Source organism: Schistosoma mansoni, chromosome W, assembly GCF_000237925.1.
Source record: "Schistosoma mansoni strain Puerto Rico chromosome W, complete genome".
NCBI lineage: Eukaryota > Metazoa > Platyhelminthes > Trematoda > Strigeidida > Schistosomatidae > Schistosoma > Schistosoma mansoni.
Window position 1 is genome coordinate 19,386,084 of NC_031502.1, and position 19,858 is coordinate 19,405,941.

The following is a 19,858-nucleotide window of genomic DNA, read 5'->3' on the forward strand; positions in this document are numbered from 1 at the left end:
CCAGATATTGCTTGGAAAGATATATAAATAGCTGTGGAAACAGCAGCGACATCTATTAGTGATTTAAACCAAAAGGTTACGAAAAACCAATGGATTTCTACTAAGTCTATTGCACTGATGGATTCTTGTAAATTCATTCCATCAGGCTTTCAACACGATGAAGAGCGAAAGTAAATCAGATCTAGGTTAACCAAAAGCCTAAGAAACGATCGTGAGCAGTGGTGGGCAACGAAAGCAAAAGAAATGGGAAAGGCAGCGGCTGTAGGCAATACCAGACAACTCTTCAGACTAAGTAAGGAAACCGGAATTAAGAAGTCAAGTGTAAGTGAAACAATCTCGGAAAAAGACGACACTCTTATCTGTTCTCAGCCCAGACGTTTAGAAAAATGGGCGGAACACCTTAAGGAGCAGTTTAGCTGCCTTCAGGTACTCTACCCACCATTCCCAAACACCCTGAATGGAACATTGAAGTAGGTCCTCCAACTCTAGCTGAAGTTTAAAATGTTACACTTAGTCTGAAAAGAGGAAGAGCAGCTGGTTCAGATGGATTGACTCTAGAAGTCTTTAATTATGGTGGTCCAGTTTTTGTGATTAGGTTGACTAATATTTTAGCTAAAATCTGGGAGTTGGATGTAATCCCAACCGACTGGTCACAATCACTTATTGTCCCAATATATAAGAAGGGGCCAAAATCATCCTGTGATAACCATAGAGGGATTAGTCTGACTAACATAGCATCTAAAATACTTGCCTCAATAATTATCGGGCGCCTAACTAAGACTCGTGAACTGCAAACACGAGAAAATCAGGCTGGCTTCAGACCAGGTCGTGGCTGCATCGACCACATATTCACTATTCGTCAGGTCTTAGAGCACAGACATGTTTATCGGCATCCGACAATGATAGTTTTTCTTGACTTGAAAGCAGCATTTGACTCTGTAGACCGAGAAATTCTGTGGTAATTTCTGTCATTGAAAGGTGTACCTCAGAAGTACATAAACCTTGTGAAGACTCTTTACTCGAACACTACCAGTCGAGTGAGAGCTTATGACGAACTGTCATGTGATTTCGCAACCTCATGTGGTGTCTGATTAAGGTGTCCACTATCCCCATTTTTGTTCAACTTCATCAGAGACCTACTTCTAGAAATAACGCTCTCGTCGACTGAATTTTCAGGAATTGATCTACCAGGGGGTCCACTAATCGACTTAGAATACACAGATGACATTGTCCGGTTTGGTGAAGACGCTGACAAAATGCAGAGTCTTCCGTTAGAACTGAGTAACAATATCAGGATGTTTGGGATGCATTTCTCCACATCTAAATGTAAATTGTTACTCCAGGACTGGCCTACGTCAACACCTGAACTAAGGATAGGGAGTGAAGTAGTCGAGCGCGTCGACAACTTCACTTATCTTGGAAGTCTGATCAGCCCTAATGGGTTGGTGTCTGACGAAATCTCAGCATGGATTCAAAAGGCTCGTTTGGCTTTTGCCAACTTACGTCACCTATGGCGAAGACGAAATATCCATATATCAATTAAGGGACAAGTATACTGCGCAACAGTTCGCTCTGTTCTACTTTACGGCTGTGAAACATGGCCATAAAGAGTAGAAGAGACTCGCAAGTTACTAGTATTTGATCACAGATGTCTTAGAAATATTGCTCGCATCTGCTGGGATCACCGGGCAAGTAATAGTGAGGTTAGACACAGGGTATTAGGGAATGATGGCAAATCAGTTGATGAGGTCATGAATCTTCATCGACTGAGATGGTTAGGCCACGTGTTACGTATGCCTGAACACCAATTACCACGACGCGCTATGTTGGCTAGTGTTGGGGATGGTTGGTTTGTATGGTTGCTTTATATCTTTCTACGAACTAATTCTTTCTTCTTGTATTATATTCGTATACATGATCTTTCATATATTACTACTATTGAGGTAACTACTATGAATTTGATGTTCATCTTGTTGTGATAATGGGGTGTGGCAACTTGGACCGATGCATATATGTACCTGGTCCTACGTTGTAATTGACTGAGTTAATGTAAGTTATTCTTGGATGTGATATGTCGGAAACTATATTGGCAAGTCATCAGACATACCTACCTATTATAAGAGCACACGTTTTTCTTGAATATACCACAAAACAAATTTATTGGACAATAAATTAAGGTAACTCAAGAAATGGGAACTTAGACTTACCTTATAAAACAAAGCCTCGTTTCGGTCTTGTAATGAAGTAAGATATACGTAGCGCTGCAAATTATCGTTCATATTCTTTAGATTGGCCATCATTTTTGAGACCTGTTGATCCAGAGTTAATACAGAAGGTGGAAGTAGCCCATGTATACCGAGTAATTGTCGCTCATTAAGAGTGAATGCAGTTCCCTAAAAGAAAGTCATTAATAGTGTATTTTTTCTTAGTACTGCCAAAAAGTTTTAGACGAAGAATTTAATATATACAAGGAACACTTACTCGATTTGTTCTCGGATCCCGGACCACATCGATACCATGAAGCCGAATAAAATCTGAATCTCGTCCACGTACTGAATAGTTTGCAACCTTATTAACGAATCGGTTTTGCTGAAAGGGGAGAAGCTGCAAAATCTTCCTCATGGTGAAATACTTCATATAATGCCTAAAATGAAAAAAATTGCAGGTTGCAGAAAGCACAATGGTTGGTAAGGTTGATATGAATACAAAACATAGGTTTACAATAATCATTGCGTTCATCATAAAGTTAGTTGTTATGGTGTAAATAATTTCTCTATTATTGGAATTTAAAGGTGGAATTTTCCTGTGTCAACGTAACGAGGGTTGAATGTTAGCCCCCAAAATTGGCATTTATTAGGGATCTGAGCTCTTCATTTAAGAAAACAAGCCAACCTACTAAGATCCATATAACCCAATTCACAAGTTTTATACAAACCTGTTTGTTCAAGGTTACAAGTGAACAGTGAAGGAATTTAAAAATAGAATATCAACGAATGGTGGTGGTTGACTTGTTAAACCCAAAGAAACCAGTCTGAAAAAAACGTTAAAAGTAGCTAAAATTGTTAGAAAGCAAGTTAATGATCAACTCAAGCTAAACTTCGCAAGTGAAAGTCAAAAGCTCCAGCTACTACTCCATTTATTACCTGGATACATAAATCGAAGTGAATATAATGGGTTGACTAATCTTTTAGAACAGGTGATTTTGTAAGCTACCGTTCACCCAACAGTAAAATGAAATAGGACAAGAACTTTATGATAAGCCGCCTCAAAAAGCTTATACCCTACGCCCTAACACGAAGTCTTGTCCACTGACGTCAAGTAGGAATGTATTGCTCATAGCATAACACTAGGGGATGCAGTTTGACAAAATTTAGTCAGTTGAAGATTTAAAAACCGCCGTCAGATAAACGTGCATAGAAAATATGGTTTTATTCTAGTTTTAAAAGCTCAGCTCACGGGAAAAATATGTGACAATGTTCCAGCTAACTCGAACCAGGTATCTAAGTGGCACTACTAATCCTATAGTGCGGTTAAGAACACAATACATGAACCCATCTTCAGTAGCAATATGAGAAATTGGAACAGGGTATTACGGTAAACTAAGAAACCAAAAACATTACCTAATAAAGACGATATTTAAAACTTGGAAAACAAGTCTACTCATAGTGTGAACCTGCTGGCTAAACTCAGAAATACCTGATTTATTGTCGAAACCATGTAGACGTTAGTGCCTATTACCGAAAAAAACCTATTTGGTAATGTTTTCACCTACATTATGCTTTTATACAATGAGATCATATGTATAGTTGATGAAGTTCAAACACAATGGAGGCAAACGGAAATAAAGAATCCCAAAATGTGTACAATACTATCCACTAAGGATTTGCATGGTTACCTAGAATCACTAACATTTATTAACAAACCGGAGACACAGTCAAGCACGCAGTCCTTGCACACCCGAAACTTAGATTCGGCGCTCAAGACATATGAGGCGCCGCAGTTATTATAATGTATTTTCCATGTTTGTCAATTGAACCTTGCCTCCTCAGCTATTCCGTGTCCTTAGATCTTACCGGCATTAGTTGATAAATTTATCACTGAGACGAAAATCTTTACGTATTCAGCATGAGAAATCAATTGTATCTACTACTTCTGTCACCCTTTGTGGAGGGACATAGGCCACTGACCAGTGTCCTCCACTGCACTAAACAAAAACAATGTTTCGCAACAATTATCTTTGCTTATAACTATTTGGCTATATTCTTTCAAACACTATGCAACATTTTGCTGAGCCATTCCAGCTATAAAAGCGATGTCCTTCAGATTATCAACTGTGAAGTCTACACTCAAAGCGAAACCTTGACTCATTACAGAGGTAGACGAAAGAAGTGAAATTAAACTCCTTACTTACGTTGTCACCGTCAATCTTTTTAGGGGACCGTTCCTTCCCAGTGATAAAGGTATATTCATGTGTTTAGTAGTTAGCTATGAGTATTTGTGGATAACCATTAGTGAAGTATCATGCAAATGTAAGGCTGTAAACATCATTACTCATGATGTCATAGTTCCCCTGTTACATGCATTTTTGTAAGCAACATTTTCGTCCATAGACTTTTCGTATTAAGATATTAACAACCTTGAAGATACCACCAGTATTGTAGTTTGAAAACACTTTACGAGCAACCTCTTCTGTAATTGAAACGCGCCCACCCAGTAAAATCAAAAGTCAGAAGCAAGGAGGTTGAAAGATATATTTGATAGATTATCAATATATCGAGAAGTGACTGATCTAACCTGGCTAATGATCGTAGAAGATGTTGAGCACGGCGTTCCCGCTCGTGATCTGGTGCGGATGCATGACCGAGCGCCTTCAGCTGAATGAGTCCATTAAAGCTAATGTGGTCAGCATCTAATGTCAAACACTTACAGAGCTATTGATTTTGGGAATTTATTTACCGCTACAATGAATTCCCTAACCTTTTGGCTATTCTGACGAACCATCTTATGAAATTTTGCTCTCTCACGACATTCAAAACTGGTGCACTTTACATGATTTAATAGTAGTTCCTTTAGAGTTGTATAAGGGAGTAAGACAGGCTTTTCAGGATATGCCAAAGGCTTCTTTACTGATGAATGTAAGAAAATGTGCCATAATTTGAGCACCCTTCACATCTTTCTTGGTCATGCTCCATATCTCAAACCTTTCAAAGTAATCCTCATAAGCTTCAGAAGTTGGATGAATGTCCAACTGTTCTATTACAGGCTCCATCACGACGCATATGTGATAATCAGAAGTATTTGAATTATAGCATAAACTGGAAATCCCAGAAAAAACGTAATTTAATCACGAAGTATTAGATGAACACAAATGAATGTATTGTATTCGGAATTCAAAATCAAGCAGTCATCAAGTACAAAGGAATCATTGGTTCATACAAACATCACAGTGTAACAAGTTGTACGCCTTTTGAATAAGTCTACTACAATAGTACGGCATAGCCGAAAAGTCATGCCACTGATTCTCGCTCACATATTACATGTTGTCGAGGATTTTAGATGTCGTTCTTTACCAGCTATTTACAGCATTTTTAACGTCACACGTCAATTTTCGTAATCTTTGTGCTTGTTACATAGCGTTTATTACAGTCTATTAGCAGCTAACGTATTTGTTGCTCATAACCTGAATGAATGTTTAGCAATCCTAATTTGGTTATTAGTAACAATGCAAACTCGAGCAAAAGAAATACACCATTTATCAAGTCAAAAACAGACCGAAGTCAGAGTTTCAAGCAAAAATGAGCTCTAAATTCATTTACATATGACTCATTTTCCTAGTTATGATAGTGATGAACTTGGGTGCTGGTAGTTGTTTATAAAATGTAGGTTGAAGCAATTGAGCGTTAAAATATTTATGAATACTACATAACTTGCTAATATACAGTTCTATCCATTATAAATATCGTTTTCGACTGGACTGGTATATTACTACGTAAGGTATCTGAGAAAGATTCACACAAACTCAGAGTATCTTTTACTGTTAATTTATTCTCAATATGCAGTTTTGTGGACCCCAACAAATTTTAAACAAGGACAGTGAGATTCAGTAGGGTAATTGGTATCCCAGCCAGGTTACGAAACAACAAAAGAGACAAATTGTACACTACAAAACAGAGAAAGCTAAATTAACACTTTTCGCAATGATTTTGCGATTTAATTGCAGCAAAACACGACTCAAATATGGGAAAACCTGATATTCGTGTAACCCAACGGACACCTGACAGACCCTCAACAACTCAAATACGGAATGACCGCCTCTTGTCAGGCCATTCAAGGTCGTTAAAACGAAACGGCGGGCGCCTTTGAAAAGCTCTGACGTTTTTTTACTGTGCTCAATAGTACCCATGAATTCGTTCGTTTCGGCACTTTTTAAACGAATTTCTTAAAGGAGTGATTTTCTCCAGCATAAGCCTTGATTATAACTTTGACTGGAAAGTAACACTTCATTCGTTTATGTCGACACTCCACCAGAAATATTCAAGACTGGTAAAGAGGGAGCATAGAAATTCGCAGGTTTTCCGCCTCACTGTTTATCAACAAAGTATGATCAAAAATGCTTGAGGAATTACCATCATCATTTACTTTTTAGTGGTTCGATAGAAATAATACTACAAAACGTCATGACGAATCAATATGTATGATAAAATACTGAAATATCTGAAGTGGCTGAACTAATGATTTTACTTATTGCTGAACAAAACGTGAACAGATTTTAAAATATAAACTAATGAAAAACTGACTATGTAAATATATATTAATAATGTAAAGCGTTTAGTGATATACAAATTATCTGATCTAAGTAGTGTGAGTACAAGCTGTCAGTTAAAAAATTAATAATCAAGGATTAAAGTTTATGCCATAAAACGTTAAATGATAACTTACATCTGCCCATCCATCATAACATAAATTCAAATACACTATTCTAGACATTGAAGTCCTAATCTATACGACCGAATTCCTATAGTTCTGGTGGCTTGACTGTCGAATATGACTTTTTAAATTATTAGCTACCATAGTACTGGAAACTAATCGACTGTGTATAAAGACCTCAAGGAGTCTGTCGATTTCCTCACTCTAGAACATACTCTTAAACACAAAAAGACAACAAGAATAGGTATCGTGATATCAATTAATAAAGTCTTAAGATCATTCAAAACTATATATACATACAAATAATTTAAAACGTTCGTGGAAAAGGGGCGAGTATGGTATATTCATCATATTCACTGATGAATTAAACACTACAGTATTAAATGCTTCAGTATAAATGTGTCCTCGTGTATTCATAATGTTATGAAATGGTTTTGTTTAATGTATATTCACAATCAAAGTATACCTTATCAAACGGATTTGTCTTGAGTGGCAACTGTCAGCATCAATCCAGTTTTTGTTTACCCATGAATTAAATTATTTGAATCTCAGATTATGTTTGTGTTCCAATTGTTTAACGTATACACTCTCCATTAAATTTAAATTTATCCACTGATGGTAAAATGGTCATTTAAGTACAATGACATAAAATAATCATTTGCATCATTATTATCAATCCGATTACTTAATGTGTGGTGACATAGTCAAAAAAATCATGTAAATATTTAGGTTTATAATATACATAAATTTGTACACAACTATTAATGTTGATTTTATGTGTTTAAGTGTAACAGACATTTTGGCTGAATTAACTGAAAGTTGATTAGAAAACAAGGCACTTTCGATATAGTCAGTTATTAAGTTTCAATTACTTAGTAACTTATATTGTTAATGAATAGATAAATAAATGAAGAACAGATTACGGATTAGTTATCGCAATTAAATTTAAATAAGAATATAAAATGGTCTCCGTTACATGTTTAGTAGCAGACAATGAATTATTAATGTACTTTAGACGACAGAAAGAGAAATACTGTAAAGTATTTTGTATTCTCTCCATCTCTGCGACAGTAGATTAAGAAGATTGGTTGTAGAGTCTCATTATTGAATAAACACTGCTTGAATTAAGGTTATAGAAATCCTTTGATAAGTCATATGATCAAAGGTAAAAGTATCTGAATGAAGTCTGCGATCAATCACACTACATAGCATTCCTTGGATTTATCATATCCTTCTAACGGTAATAATTTTAATGTACTGTGCTTCGAGAAATATTATATTATTATTAGAATCATCTGCTTAATCTATGTTATCTAAAATTAAGAACAACAGCATTGAATCAAAACCTAATAACTGATTAGGAACGTTTTATGAAACTAGTCAGCAGATGACCGTAATTAATTGTTATTTTTAATTTACAAAGACTCGATTTTACTGGAGGAATTCTTGGTTTTATCATATTATAACCTTTCCCAAAGAACATAGCCTTTGAACAGTATGAAAAGTTACGTAACAATGAGTTATTTTCTTTTAGACTCCCCTGGAACTAGAATATTCTGATTGTGTTTTTAAATCGATTCCTCGCCAAATTACATTTTCAACCAGAACACAAACCTCTGTTAAATGATCTTCTTTATGTAATAACTGGAAAGGAAATGACTAATTCATCAGCGAATGAGAGTTGAGAGAGTACAAACGTGCTCATTATTCTGTAATTGGGTAGGCCGATTCATTTAGCAATATTCGGTCTATGTAATCTATGGCTACTAAACAGATTATACACAAACCTTATATAAATCCCTTTAACTTATATTCATATCTGTATTTCTCTTGAAGTAAGTTGAGTAAGTTTGTTGATAATAACAAGGCTTAACTATAAATATATAGTTCTTTTTAGTGTCTACTTTCCTCCCATCTTCCCCAGTGAATTGCTTTGACATTGTCTCTTAGTTGCAAGTTTCATCATACTCAAATTGTAGGAAATAATGGAATACGGGGATGGCGTTTCGTTCTGGATCATAGTGTTGATGAACAAGTTACTGGCTAACTGAATTCAATAAATCAGAGGACAACGTATTAGCACTTGAAGCTAAAGATACTGATTTTTGTCACAATGTCAAAACCAGCACTGAAATCTAGATTAGTCCAACTAACGAGTCCCAAGAAAGATGAAACGTGTCTTGTATCCCACACAGTCCAAATATAATAAATGTCAAGTTTATTGTAAGCAAAGATGGATAGTGAGTAGCAGTGGAATCCAGGAATCATGTTTCGTCCTATTTGGGACTCGTCAGCTGGATGTACCTGCATCTCAGAGTTGATGTTCACTCTGGGACTCGAACCCAGTACCTTTCGCTTCAAACGCCATTGCGTTATCCACTTAGCTACTGAGTCCTGATAGCCACTTGCATGATCATTCGGGTGAAGTTTGAATTCATTTGGTATCATAAAGTTCTCCTCTTCCCATTGATGTCTAGGACTGCAATTGATCAGTCTCTTATTGGCATATGTGCATACTGTGCGTATTGCCTCAATTGCCTTGAAGGGAAAGGTACTAAATTTGAGTCCCAGAGTGAACATCAACTCTGAGATGCAGGTACATCCAGTTGACGAGTCCCAAATAGGAAGAAACATGATTCCTGGATTCCACTGCTACTCACTATCCATCTTTGCTTACAATAAACTTGACATTTATTATATTTAGACTGTGTGGGATACAAGACACGTTTCATCTTTCTTGGGACTCGTTAGTTGGACTAATCTAGATTTCAGTGCTGGTTTTGACAGTGTGACAAACTCAGTATGCACGTCCTCGATTCCATTGCTAGCCACTACCCATCTTTGCTTATAATGCTTGTGAAATAAGGCTATATTGAGGCAATACGCACAGGATGCACATATGCCAATAAGAGACTGACCAGTTGCAGTCCTAACAAATCGATGGGAAGATTCAAACAAGTAATACTATGTCAAGTTTATTGTTTATACATTGAACCAAGGAGTTAGTTAGTACTAACTATTATTCCTGAAGAACTAACCAATATGAAATCAGTTTTCATAAAGAACTATTAAAAAATGGATCATTAATTAGTGTTTCCTATGTTCAAAACTAATGACAAAATATCTATACGCTTACGAAATAACACAAAGCTGATACGTTTATCACATTCAACATCATATGGATAAATGTAAATAATTTTATCATGAATTGTGACTTAAAACTTTTTCACACATTTCAACGTAATACAAAACCCTTTGTTAAAATCAGGGTAGTGATGGTGATAAATTTAAGAAAAAAAGATGGAATTATGTACCGACTTTTTCGTATAAGGATATTATTCGTAGTATGCAACGTCAATGAGGAGGTTAGTAAAGTTAATCATCAAACGGGTAAACAATAGGCGATAACTTGTCTGTTTCATTGATAAGCAATATCATTTGTTTACTGTGTGTGAATACTAATGGACTAATGATACACAATTTTTTCAGTGATAAAATGTTTAAGTTGTCTATAGTCCTTTAAAAATTGATAGACATCTATAAAAGTTATCAGTAATGTTTACCCGTTGATGAAGACAATTATAATACATAATGACATTAGAAATATTAAAAATCGAAGTATTGAAGCGAACGATCGTTTCCATATCTTCTTCATCAGGCTCTGGTGCTGTAAATCTAAAATTATCATTTTTGTGTTACAACAGACGAAATATCAACGTTGTGTTGATCTATATATTGAAAGTAAATATGACTTCCAAGAAAGGCACAAACCTAACTATCAATCCAAAAAAATATAGTGTCGATTATCTACCATCAGTTTGTATTTATTGTAAACTATTTGCAGAACTTGACTAATTAGTCTTTATCAGCATATAGGTACGTTGTATGAACGACTGAATATTGCGTATAATTTGTTCTTCATGCATATTAAAAATGAAGCGTTCCTCATGGTTCCCACTTTTAGCCACTACCAAAGACAATCATTATAAGACCACATCAAATAAAAAAGGATCAGTACAAGGATCCTAGATGGCCAAAAGTGATTGTTCAATATAGTAGTGAAGAAAAATTAAATAGAAAGTATGGACTTCGATAATGAATATTACTCGATGAATGCAAAATGGTTATCTTAATTATTTGGTGAATTAAACTGAGACACTTGAGACAAATGACGTAGATGAAGTATGTAGCATCACTGAGATGTATATAGATCACTGTGACGACCCTCAAACGAGCTAATATGGTTGTCTTTCATTCCATTGAAATTTACTTTTCAATATATGCTAACACAATGCCAGAAATCGAGTAACTTTTCCATCGTGAAGTAATGAGACTTTCCAGCAAACTGGAAGCTTAGTTTTATTTCACTCTAAGAATATTTATCTCAGAAGCAACTTATAATTCACAGACAAATTCCGGAGAAAGGGATCGCTAAAAGAACAATAAACGTTTGAGCTCACTATAACTGTTTTAGATGAACCATCTGATGCCGTCAGGAGGTAACTGATAGTGAAACTAAACCTTCAGAAGACCCATGACACTCAGATAATGAAAAATCTCACATTAACAAAATGAACTATAGTCGAGAAATTTGAGCAGCTGTCCATAAAACGTATCCTCAAAACAGCAATTGAAAAAGATGACCAGTTATGATTTTTTGTAACGTCCAGTTAATCAATGATAAAAACAAAGGTCATCCACTAATCAGTCAATGATTTAAAACAACTAGTCCCTTTGATATATCTGGATAGTGTAATGAGAAGTTGAAGATTATCAGAACTACGTGAAGTATTAGAGCAATACATTTTGAACAATCTGACTACGTATATACTTGTCAAGAACATTTATATATAAAAGCAAAAGATCAACTAGATAAATGGAGGGTGAGAGGAAACAAAGATAATAAAGAAAATGATAAAACATTATATAGGAATAATATATATTTGTAAAATCTCAGAGAATGAATTTGTAGTAAATCCAACGTTTTGCCTGGCAATCTGGTCCAAGCTTTTTCAAGGAATTATAATCAAACATCAAAATTATCGAATATAAATAGGTACATGGTTCTCCGAGTTCATTATACACTGAATAGGTCATCCAATCAACGTTAACAATAAGTCTAAACTAGGTATGTGTATTAGTGTGCAAAAAGGTGTGTGATGTGAAGTGATGAGTGTTCATATAACATAATGTATAGAAAACGTAAGAGGTGAGAGGAGAAAATTACATTCACATTATATATTGTCTCTTATCAGTGAATTTATAAGGAAAAACATACAATTTGTAATATATATGATATGAATCATATCTGTCACAGTATGTATAACATGAAGATAATTAAACAAAATAAAAATAAAATATAAAGGTGAAATTTGAAGAGCGTAATTTTTGACTGTATGTATGTGTCATTTTTAATGTTCCTGTGAATTGTTTAACAAATTCCGATAAGACAACTGATTAGAATCATTGAGTGTAATTGTTGTCATTTTAGATAATATGAATTAGATATAAACATTAAGGATATTACTTATTAACGATTAGCTGCCATGGTACAGCTAATTGTATTCCATCTCTCCTATTAATATTGTTTGGATTAGCCCATATGTATAAGGCTTCAGCTGTTTGTCTTTCCTTGTAAGAATTAAAAGCTTTTTGAAAGATTTTTGTGTGAACGAAATCAATTGTATGACCCGATAAAATAATAATAATAATAGATCAATAAGATCGATCATAACATGGCCTTTGTAGTGTAGTACAAAAGTGTGAAAGGGCGTATACTATGGTTAATTGAAGTCTTGGGCATACAAAAGGTTAATGATTCATCAAAAAGACCGAAAGACTGGATTTCTGACCGTCATGGGAAGTTAACTATTTATTTGTCTACATTTGTAAAGCTTTCATAGGTCATCCATTGATTTTCTGTCACATTGGTCGTTGTTTTCCATTAACTCGGTTATAGTGATTCATTGGTAGGAATTTTATCCTTTATATACCTTATGCTAAGTTAAACTAGTGATATGGTAACTTCATAACAAGACTTCGTACACTTCATCCCTCTTATGGAAAATTGAAAAATAAGCCCTTTGCAGCAGTTCTAGAAAGCTAATGAATATTGTCAGAATTTGTACTTCAGGTTACTTGTACATACCTTTTAAGTAATCGATTTAGTCACTGAAATTTAAGAGAATATCCCTATAATGAAAATATTTACTTCTTAGCCTCTCTCTTACGAGATTACTCATCTCTTACAGAAGAATTTTTTATGACCCACTATGATAATCAGAAGTATTTGAATTGTAGTATAAACTAGTAATCCCAGGAATAACGCAATGTAATCAAGAAGTATTAGATGAGCCCGAACGAATGTATTGTATTTGGAATTCAAAATTACAACAGTCATCAATACGAAGAAGTCATTGATTTATTTAAACATCACATCCGCCACAGCTCGAATTGAAGTGTAAGTGTCTGTGATCGATTGTTCGTCTTCTTCTTAAGTTCATCTTACATCTGTCTGACGGTGTATTGGATGTAGACTCTGTATTATCTAGAATGCACTCGTAAGTATTAGAATTAACAACGGAAATTGGAACAGACTCACCTGGGTTCTGGAATTGTATACAACCGGCATGTCGGTTTTGTAGTGAAACCATTGATATTTAGAATTTGCATCATAGACTTTCCAACAATATCCTCCCCCACGAAATAATGTTGGGTCCTTACGTCGCAATATTTTAGCCAATATGACGTTCCCAATTTGCATTATCTTCTCAAATCTCACGCATCGACTACTGTATGTGAGTATTTGGGGATAAACACTGATATATAATTTGAGGTATTCCATCATGTGACTTTGACTTGAATAAAAATCATGATACATATTCTTTTTGTTATTCATATTAAAATACACAGATGGATATGCATTGATATATGTAATTAACACATGTGATTCAACTAGGTTCGATTTACCTGCGAAACAATCGAATAGAAAACATTCATCTGCCTCATATTCATTAGGATAATCTTGGACTTGATTTGGATTCTCTGTCTGTGCAAACTTCACTTCTGGGCAAGTTGGTTCTCTGATTATTTCGGTAAATTTTGCTATCCCCTCTGATTCATTATACCCCTGACTAGGGATTCTATTCAACATACATTGTTCGTGAGAGTATCCAATATCGGATACAATAACATCAGAAATATGACTACAATTCGACTCATTCAGAACATATTTTTCACATTCATTAGGAATATCATTAGAGATAAATTGATTGTGAGGACCACTGACATTTGATATGATATCAGAATTCGATTTCTCTGAAATATTTTCCTCAAATTGATTAAGAGTTTCACTAGAGAATAATGGATCATCAGGGAATTCAGCATCTACCATGACTGAATCTGGTTTTTGATCATGATTTGACTCATTCAACATTCTATTCTCAGAGTTGTAAGAAATTCCATCAGAAGTATGTGAATTATTACGACAAACCATATCTGGTACAATGACATGAGAAATCCGATAAGTTTGTTGACTAAAAATTTTTGTCGCACAATGATTCTGGGTTTCATTCAACTCTGAACTGTTAAGTGACGTTATACCACTTCTAGATAAAGATAACTGATCATTAGAAGCATCCATCTTAGCATTACTTTCAGCAAAATGAACCATGGTATTACAAACTGACTGAATATGTCCAGTTATACCACATTTAAAGCATTTAGAATTACGAATTATACATGAATTACATGGGTAAAACTTGCCACAGAACATGCATTTACTAAACTCGTGCTCATCTTCATGGACTGTTTCAAAGCTCAATGAAGTATTGTCTGGATAACTTTTATTACGCATCGAACTGCGACGACTTAATAGAGTAGTGGAATTCCTGATGTTCTGTCGAGTCATTTTATCGGATTTTTCTCTCTTACCGCATTCAGAATTTGTATACTTTACATGATCCAACAGTAGTTGCTTGAGAGTTTCATAGGGGAGTGAAATCGGTTTGTCTGGAAGTGCCAAAGTCTTTATGAGGCTGTATGCTTCTTTCCCGATGAATGTAAGAAAATGGGCCACAATATTAAAATCTTCATCATCTTCCTTGGTCATAGTCCAGATTTCGAACCTCTCCATGTACGCCTCAAAAGCATTAAAATCTGAATTTATATCTAACCGTTCCATCACAGGCTCAATCGCGACGCCAATATGATAATCAGAAGTATTTGAATTGTAGTATAAACTAGTAATCCCAGGAATAACGCAATGTAATCAAGAAGTATTAGATGAGCCCGAACGAATGTATTGTATTTGGAATTCAAAATTACAACAGTCATCAATACGAAGAAGTCATTGATTTATTTAAACATCACACCCACATATGACTCCTATATATTTGTCTGAGAATTTTTTTTGCTTATTTTTTTCATACAAGATAAAAGTTTTGGAACATTGTGGTGCCAGAAAAACACGCCATACAATGTGAAATAATAAAATGATGAAGAGGACATGGTTACATAACTAACTGATAAATAAACAAAGCTAGTATACTAAAGGACAAGGTCTAACTGCGAAAATAATCAAGGTTGATGTTGCTCATTTAAGACATATCTTAATTTTGTAAAGGTATGAGACAGGATTTCCACTGGCCTTTGTTATGAACCACATCTTAAAACTTCTTGAGTTGACTTGCTTTGTGAATAATTCTCTGAGCCTTTGGTCTAAACGTTTGGTCCACGAGGTAATGGAGCGACGTCAAGAAATGAGATTTAATTATAGTGGGTGACTAGAGTGGGTTTATAACTTATTAGATCCCAAGGAATTCCGAATCCCTTTTAAGTTGGAATCAAGATTTTTTAGCCCACAAGACAAATTCTCCATTATCTGCCAACCACATTTAAATACTGAACGCCCAGTTCCACTCCTTCAGTTTTGCAAAATTATCCCAAATATACGAATTAAGTGAGGCGGACTTCCCTGTAACAAGCTATAGATTTGCAGTTCCATTACTGGAAGGAGAAGGGTTTCTCGGCCTTCGATCACAGCTAACTATCTTATTGTTTTAGAAGTAGAGGACGACGATTTGTCTTCATGACCCTGTAAACTGTAGATTTCTGGTGAAGTTAATCATAAACCTAGTCGGCTCCCACTATTTAAAATTCCTAAATAAATGTTTTTTAAATGTTATCATTTATGTTGAACATGATTGTGCAACCTTCAAGCTGGCTATTTAGTATTACTAATTTATCCTTTTTTATTCATTTTCTCGACCACCGCTGCTACCGAATATGAGTCTTAGGTTTTGCTTCTGTACATTTCATGGATTATACTAAATTAGTAGACTGAGAAGTCTGGTCAAGTATTTTCAATGAACTTTATTTTTGAAATTATACGTGCTAAGGGTAAGTTTTTTAAAAGCTAATACGTAGGTGATGAGTGGTAGAATAATGAAATAAGAGTTTATACAAATACTATTGGCTGTGAAATAGCTCCACTTTTCCAGGCTGTTAGTATGTATTTTGCAGAAAAAGTATGAAACTTTTTCAATTAATCACATGAAACTATAGATAAGGACTTAATTGTAGAACTATTTTATATCTATTCGTGGATGTGACTAACTTAGGATTAAAAGATATCTTGCAGAAGCATTTCACCGAATTTCAGTCTTACTTTAGATCCTGAAAGATAATAAACCATGAAAAAAATGTTATAGTTACGCTAATAATCAAAGTTTAAGAAGATCCACATTGCAATTCCCTTGAAAACTGAATACAAATACATTTTGCGTTTGTTTGATTATAAAATGAGTAAACAAGTTGGATCTTACCTACGGTATTTAAACTTTTTTGTGATTCGTTGCATGACTCGGGTAATAACATTCATAATTAACACTCGACAAGCCAGCATAAACAGTAGAAACAAAACTGTGTACGAGACTGTACTTACCAAATCATATTACTTAAAGCTTTTGAGTATTAGTTGACAGCAAATAACATACCTATGGATGGATAGTCAAGGTAATCATAGAAGCTACCCCACTCTTGCACTTGACATACCTTGTGATGAATTTATATTATGTATTTGAATAATTCACTCTGGTTTGCTTAAATTACATCAGAACTGTAAGAATTTCACTAACTAACCTAACAATTAAGGTATAAGAAGTTAAATAGTTGGTTTATATCCAAACCCTCAGCCGAAAGACAAAGAGACAGAGAGTGATCAACTATACGTGGTTTATGTAGAAATATTTGGGCAAGACTATGATTTATGGACGAACCAATGAAATCAAGAATAGCAATTCTTGGATTTGAGTGAGAAATCCATTCATCCATATAGTTAAAGAGCATTTTGGGATTAAAGCTGATATCAGTTCGTTATGAAAACTTTTACTTTAATTCCTAACCTTAAATTCTAACTCTAATCCCAATTCTTCATATTAATCTATAACCCTCTTTTGACGCTGGTGAGTAGGTGAATTGCCTCAAGGTCACTTGTATCTCTGCCCCAAGAAAAACCCGTCGTACATGTAAATTAACTAGGTCAAGTAATCAAAATACCACCAATTTAATTTTTCTTAACTATAAACTTTATGGAAACATTTTTTTCAATTTTCTAGACTCAGTAAATTTAACTCCTGTGATAAGATATACGTTTCTACCTACAATTTAGTTCTTTAAATGAACCCATTAAATCACCATAAAAAGTGTGATCTAGTTATTCCAGAATGCTTTACTAATAAAAGTCGAATTATAGATAGGTAGCATAAATTCCAGTCTAGTCAGTAAATTATGGATTGGAATTTGGTGTAGGTTATAACAATTAAAATAAAATTTGTGGACATTCATTTCATCTTTTTTTACAGGGAATTATAACTGGGATTATGAAAAATTATAAAACCATCTCCTACTTTACAAGAACCATAGTTTCATGTGTGTGATTTTTTGAAATTAATGTTTTCTCATAACCACAATACGCAAATGGATATAGCAAATTTACAGAGTAAGGAAACTATCATTAAACCGTTCGTTTACAATAATACTAAATTTTTTATAACCGTTTCACAAAGGTATTTTACTCTTGTTCTTCACAAGATAGTTTGATCTTTCAAAGTTAAAACATGATTTCTGTATTTATATTATTCTGAATTTTTGCTACAGAAGTGTTTTGACAAATGCAAGTGGTTTATAGATGCCTATTCATTAACATGGAAGATGATTTGAAATTTTGTTGCCAGAAACTTTGTTTTTATCTTTTGTAATTCACTAAGCTAGACATCAAAGAAAACTTCTCATGATAAAACTTCCATGTAAAGGATGTACTGATGATGCTTTATACAAACTTTGACCTGTATGATATTTGACTTAATGAATTTAATCATAGCCTATAACACATTTCCATGACTTTGTTGAGACTATGGAATCGACATTGTAGTGAGATAGAAAGTGGAACGACTCCAAGTTATTCAACTAATTTAACATTCTGTCTGTAATGAACAATTGAAATAACACTCAAAGTCAATGCTACACATTAAAAATGAATATCTCGAAAACTAATATTCTGATTAAATTCACTTGGTATTGTTTGTTTGAATCTTCACATTAATGTTTAGGACTGCAATTGATCAGTCTCTTATTGGCATATGTGCATCCTGTGCATCCTGTCTCGATATTGCCGCAATTCACAAGCATTGTAAGCAAAGATGAATAGTGAGTATCAGTGTATTGCAGAATGCGTCTTTCGTCCTATTTGGGACTGGTCAGCTGGATGTACCTGCATCTCAGAGTTGATGTTCACTCTGGGACTCGAACCCAGTACCTTTCGCTTCAAACGCCATTGCGTTATCCACTTAGCTATTGAGTCCTGATAGCCACTTGTTTGTGCAATGGGGTGAAGTTGAAACTCAGTATTACTTGTTTGAATCTTCCCATTGATGTTTAGGACTGCAATTGATCAGTCTCTTATTGGCATATGTGCATACCGATTGTTAGCTGATATTCGTTAAACAAGAGTAAATTAGTAATCACAAAATTCACTTTGTTCCTTCAACATAGATTTTACTTTAGTATTTAATATTACGACTGAGATTTTATCAGAATTTATGATCTAATTTATTTTTAACCGATATTACGCAGTATTTTACAAATGGTAGCGGATGTTATCGACAAAAAATATTAGAGAAGGCTCATTATAATTATTTACTTTTATCTAATTAAACCAAAAATTGAATGAATTTACCAATGTGCACTTTAACGATACGATGTATACAAGCACAGATACGATGGTGTTGTTACTATTCAATGATGAAATAATAGATATTACGGGTCAAAAGGTGAATATCATCAAAACAAAGCATGGTAACTCAAATAATATAAATATAATGAAAACTGATTCTAGTATAAAAAGTAATTATTGTGAGCGGCCTAATAACATTTAGCACTGAATCACATAGTTAAACAGATATAACTGCTGAATGGTAAATTATTCTAACAACATCAAGTGTATCCACTTATTAATGATAAATATTGGTCAGAAGTGTTTAACTAGTAGATGAATTGAAAAGTGAATCATTGCGATGTTTAAGTCATAGGCCACAAGCTCTAATTCGTCCTTAGTAACATTTACTTTCAACTGCTTATCTTTTTAATTTCACCTGTTTATGTAGAAGTCAGTTCAACTATCAAGATTGTTTCAAATATTATAGTTGAAAGCGTGAGTCAATTGAAGCTAGACCACCACGGAAAACCTGGAAACACTGGACGGCCGTTTCGTCCTATTACGGGACTCCTCAGCAGTGCGCATCCACGAACCCGCTCTCGCGAGTGAGATTCGAACCCAGGACCTACCAGTCTCGAGCCGAAGCCCTTAACCGATAGACCACTGAGCTGGCATCCAACGGTGTTAATGTCTAACTTCAACTGATCCACGAAGGTG

General features: G+C 34.5%; 1 protein-coding gene and 2 non-coding genes across 3 annotated transcripts in view; all 3 read right to left on the reverse strand.

The window, feature by feature from the left end:
- The window catches only part of Smp_128360 (putative malic enzyme), a gene marked incomplete at its 5' end in the record, with an annotated part of 36,829 nt that extends 26,252 nt beyond the window's left edge, over positions 1 to 10,577 (reverse strand). Inside the window, one exon of the mRNA XM_018788887.1 lies at positions 10,505 to 10,577. Coding sequence (XP_018654385.1) covers positions 10,505 to 10,577 — 73 coding nt within the window. The remainder of the gene's footprint in view (positions 1 to 10,504) is intronic.
- On the reverse strand, positions 9,252 to 9,318 carry Smp_tRNA_00204_Gln_TTG.1.1. The gene has a single exon. It is a non-coding gene (tRNA).
- An 8,140-nt stretch (positions 10,578 to 18,717) lies between the features above and the next one.
- Positions 18,718 to 18,784, reverse strand: Smp_tRNA_01770_Gln_TTG.1.1. The gene has a single exon. It is a non-coding gene (tRNA).
- Between the last annotated feature and the right edge of the window lie 1,074 nt (positions 18,785 to 19,858).